Below are 3,957 nucleotides of genomic sequence, written 5' to 3'. Positions count from 1 at the left end.
CCCATCCCACAGTCTGAGTCCAGCTGTGCCGATCCCTGGAGGAAGCAGCACTGGGGGGGAGGGAGAGGCCCAGAGGCTGCTCAGGAGGGGTCTCCACATCTGGGCTCCGCAGCCGAGGGATCTCAGGCTCCAGCTCTGCACAGGAGGAGCGGTCTGAGACTCCAGATCTTCTCAGCCCAGGGCCTCCCCGTGGGCCCAGAGGTTCTGCTGTGGAGCAGGAGCAGCTGCAGGAGGCTGGAGAGGCACTGAACCCCTGAGCCTGGTGCCAGCAGGACAGGATCAGCTCCAGGCTTTTGAGCTGGATGATTTTTGGGGAAAAGAGAGCTCAGGAGCTCCTGCTGTTCTGCTGAGGATTGCTTCCCTGAAAAATCAGGCTGCAGGTCTCACCTCCAATGGATACAAGTGCTTGAGTAAGCTCAGTCAGGCATTCTGTGATCACAGGAGGCTGAACGGGCCTGAAACTGGTTCCAGTCCATTCCTTTAGCTGACACTCCTGTTTCCCCCCACCCTTCCCACCATGGAAACATTTTTTTCCAACTCTCTTTGATGTGAATAATTGATCACCAGCTGAAATCCTTCATCTGGACACCCCATCAGAGTATTGTTCCTGCTTGGTAGATGAGCAGGAAGAGCCCAAATCGGGAGGAACAGCCTGAAGCAAAGCAGCTGCACAAGGAGGTTGCTGTGTCTCACTGGTGCTTGGACACTGCTCACATCAGCTTCATCTCAGGTAAATGGTTCAGCTTGGTGGGAATAAGGGAAAATTCTCTTTATCAGAGTTTTCCAGTGTGTTCTGCCTGGTGGGAGCTCTTCCTTCCCATGGCTGTTGGGAGGGAGCTGGAATAGCCGGGCTGGGATTGCCAACACGTGAGTGCCCTGCAGGAGATGGCAGCACCAGGGCTGGTGAGTTTGTGTGGCTGCTCCAGAGAGTCCTTCATGGGCAGCCAGACCTAAGGGGGGGCTGAAATCCCCTCATTTTACAGCCATGGATGTTGTTTTAGGGGCTTTTTTCTGTGTGAGCTGGTTACCAGGCTTTTCCCTGGCAGTTGTGTGGGGAGTGGCCAGGGAAGCCTCTCTTGGTCTGACAATTCATTCATAGCTTCACCTCAGCCAGAGCCTGGAGCAGAGCTTGATCCCACCCGTTCCCACTCAGAGCTCGGGGATGGTCCCTGGGACCTGACCCTGCAGAGCCCAGGAGCTGCTTCTGCTGCTTCTGCTCCTGCTGCTCCTCCTGCTGCTCCTCCTGCTGCTGCTGCTGCTGCTGCTGCTCTGCTCCTCCTCCTGCTGCTGCTGCTGCTGGTCCTGCTGCCCCTGCTGCTCCTGCTGCTGCTCCTCCTGCTGCTCCTGCTGCTGCTTCTGCTGCTTCTGCTCCTGCTGCTCCTGCTCCTGCTTCTGCTCCTGCTGCTGCTGCTGCTGCTGCTCCTCCTGCTGCCCCTGCTGCTGCTGGCACAGGCCTCTCGCAGGAGCCACGTGCACTGAGAGCCATCATTTGATGGAATTCAGGAATGGTTTGGGTTGCAGGGACCCACCCCATCTCACCCCACTGCCATGGGCAGAGACACCTTCCAGACCAGACCAGGCTGCTCCAAACCCCATCCAACCAGCCCTGGCCTCCAGCCCTTCCAGGGACGAGGCAGCCCCAGCTGCTCTGGGACAGAAGGAGAATATGGATCTATCCATAAATACATTTTATGCATCCCTGTGAGCAGAGCTCAAAGGCCTGTGTGCTTCCACACAAAGGGATTTGTTTGTTTGTGTGTTTGGTTCCTGCAGGTGCCAGAGCAGTGCTGTGGGCTCAGTGGCCCGTCCTGAGGGGGGGACAGGGCAGGTTGTCCCCAGGGCACCGTGGGGCCGGTGCTGGTGTGAGCAGTGCTGCTCGCTGGGCACACTGCTGCTCCCGGAGCAGCTGCTCCTGCTGATCCTGCAGCTGGATTTTGGTGTTTCTGAGGAGCTGGCAGTGCTGGAGGAGGCCGAGCAGCTCCTGGCGCAGGAGCCTGTTCTCTGCTTTCACCTGTTCCACGTGCTGGATCAGAGCCTTGAACGCCACCTCCTGCGCTCCCCAGGTGAGCTCCTGCATCCTCTGCTGGAACTGCTGCTCACAGTCAGCCTTTTCCTGCAGGAACTTGCTCCTGACGGCGTGGCTTTCCTCGGCACAGCGTATCCTGGTGACCCGCAGCTCCTTCTCCAGCGCCTTCACCTTCTGCTCCGCCTGGACCTTCTGCTCCTTGTAGGGCTCCAGCTCCTCCAGCTCTGTGTCCAGGAGCGAGGCCTCGGCCTCCGTGTCCTTCAGGGCACCCCTCACCTCCCGCTCCTTGCCAGCATACCGTGGGGTCAGCTCCTCCTTCTGCTCCTGGATTCGGGCCAGATCCTGGCAGTTCTGGTGGCTGAGGGTGATGATCATTTCCGGGGGGTCCTGGCTGAGCTTTGCTCCGCAGGACAGGTAGGACTGGCTCTGCTCCTGAGTGTCCTGGCCTTCCTTTTCCAGGCGTTTGTTTCCGTGCAGGAGCTGCTCTGCTCTCCCCAGGTACGTGTCCAGGTGTAGGGTGAGGATCCTGCACTCCTCCTGCAGGTACAGCTGCCTCTCCTTCACAGGGTCTTCTGTGTCTCTCGTTTCTTCCAGGGCCTCTCCATCCTTGCTTTTCGTTGTTTTGGATGCCATATCCCAGCCAAGACGTGAAAAACTGAAACAGAAGGAAAAACCAGCTCAGAGTGAACATTTTTGCCCCAGTCCTGCCCTTGTGTTTCCAGCTGGTTCTTCCATCTGCTCAATATGTTTAACCCAAAACTGTTTGGGGTGGAAGCGCAGTTGCTGTACCTGGATTTGCATTTCCCATCCTGAATTGCCTCAGGAGAAAACCAAAAATGCACATTTTTAAAGATTTCTCTTTTTTGCCATGGAATGTTGGGATATTCCTGTGGTTTGGAGGAAGAAATGCAAGTCTGCCCCTTTCCTCCCCCGCTGATTCCAGTGTTTGAAGAGGCAGCTGCATCCCAAACCAGAATCTCCTCTCTAAAACCAGTATCTCACATCCCAATTTCAGGACATTCTCTTTAAAAAAAAAATAATTATCAGCATTAATTTAATGAGGTTCAGGTTTTAAAACACTTTTTAAGCATTAATTTCAGGATTGGCTGAATTCCTGAACTATTTATTCCAGTGTAAAATGCTGGAATTCAGGATTTAGAGCTGACAGGTCCGATAGTTTTGGTGAATATTTGTAATTAAAAATTCCCATTTCCTAATACAACTCATGTCAATTCTTAAGGAAAAAAAATTGCAAAATTCCTGGAGATGGATGACAAGCAGAATAAATCCATGAACTCCCAGCACAGGCTGCACTGATGCTGGAATTCTGGGAGGTTGGTGTGGGGAATGTGTGAGGGTCAGAGTATTCCCCGTGGGAAAAGGCCAAAGCTGGGATTGTACAAAATTTGGTGTTTTGAGGCACTGACCTTGGCTGCTCCCGGGTTTTCCCTGGTCCCAGCGCTCCCGGTTTGCTGCTCCTGGAGCCCGTGTGTGTTTGGAGCTGTGTCCATGGAGATGAGGAGCTGAGGTCACAGTGTGATCCCAGCCCCAGCCAGCTTCCACAGTGGGATCTGATCCCCAGGGAGGCTCTGCAGGAGGATCCCATCCCCAGGACAGCACCCCCAGATCCTTTCCCAGCTTTCCTGACTCTGTCCCAAGCCTGGAGCCATCCTTGGGGTTGTTGTGTCCCCAGGGCAGGACACAGCACTCGGTCACACTGACCCTCACACCACTGACCCCTGCCCGTGGATCCCATCCCACCAACCCAGCCTGGCCAGATCCCTCTGTGGGGGGATCCAGCCTCAGATCCAGCCTCAGATCCAGGCTCAGATCCAGGCTCAGATCTCCAGCCTCAGATCCAGCCTCAGATCTCCAGCCTCAGATCTCCAGCCTCAGATCCAGCCTCAGATCCAGCCTCAGATCTCCAGCCT

At 55.4% G+C, this 3,957-nt stretch overlaps 1 protein-coding gene across 1 annotated transcript; it reads left to right on the top strand.

Annotated features, from left to right (window-relative positions):
* Nucleotides 1-618: 618 nt before the first annotated feature.
* Nucleotides 619-3,957, top strand: LOC117245425. Its single transcript, XM_033519495.1, has 3 exons — nt 619-730; nt 1,707-2,524; nt 2,621-3,957. Exons 1-3 carry the CDS (start codon nt 619-621, stop codon nt 2,675-2,677), a joined length of 987 nt encoding a protein of 328 aa, XP_033375386.1. The 3' UTR covers nt 2,678-3,957.

Source organism: Parus major, chromosome 2 (genome assembly GCF_001522545.3).
Source record: "Parus major isolate Abel chromosome 2, Parus_major1.1, whole genome shotgun sequence".
Taxonomy (NCBI): Eukaryota; Metazoa; Chordata; class Aves; order Passeriformes; family Paridae; genus Parus; species Parus major.
This window is presented reverse-complemented; position numbering and strand designations above follow the sequence as displayed.

Bases quoted from the DNA above. Each gene is read 5' to 3' on its own strand.
- LOC117245425 (XM_033519495.1), top strand. From the start codon at position 619: ATGAGCAGGAAGAGCCCAAATCGGGAGGAACAGCCTGAAGCAAAGCAG. The intron at 731-1,706 runs GTAAATGGTTCA...CATCCCTGTGAG, and splicing joins TCACATCAGCTTCATCTCAG to CAGAGCTCAAAGGCCTGTGT. The intron at 2,525-2,620 runs GTACGTGTCCAG...CGTTTCTTCCAG, and splicing joins AGCTGCTCTGCTCTCCCCAG to GGCCTCTCCATCCTTGCTTT.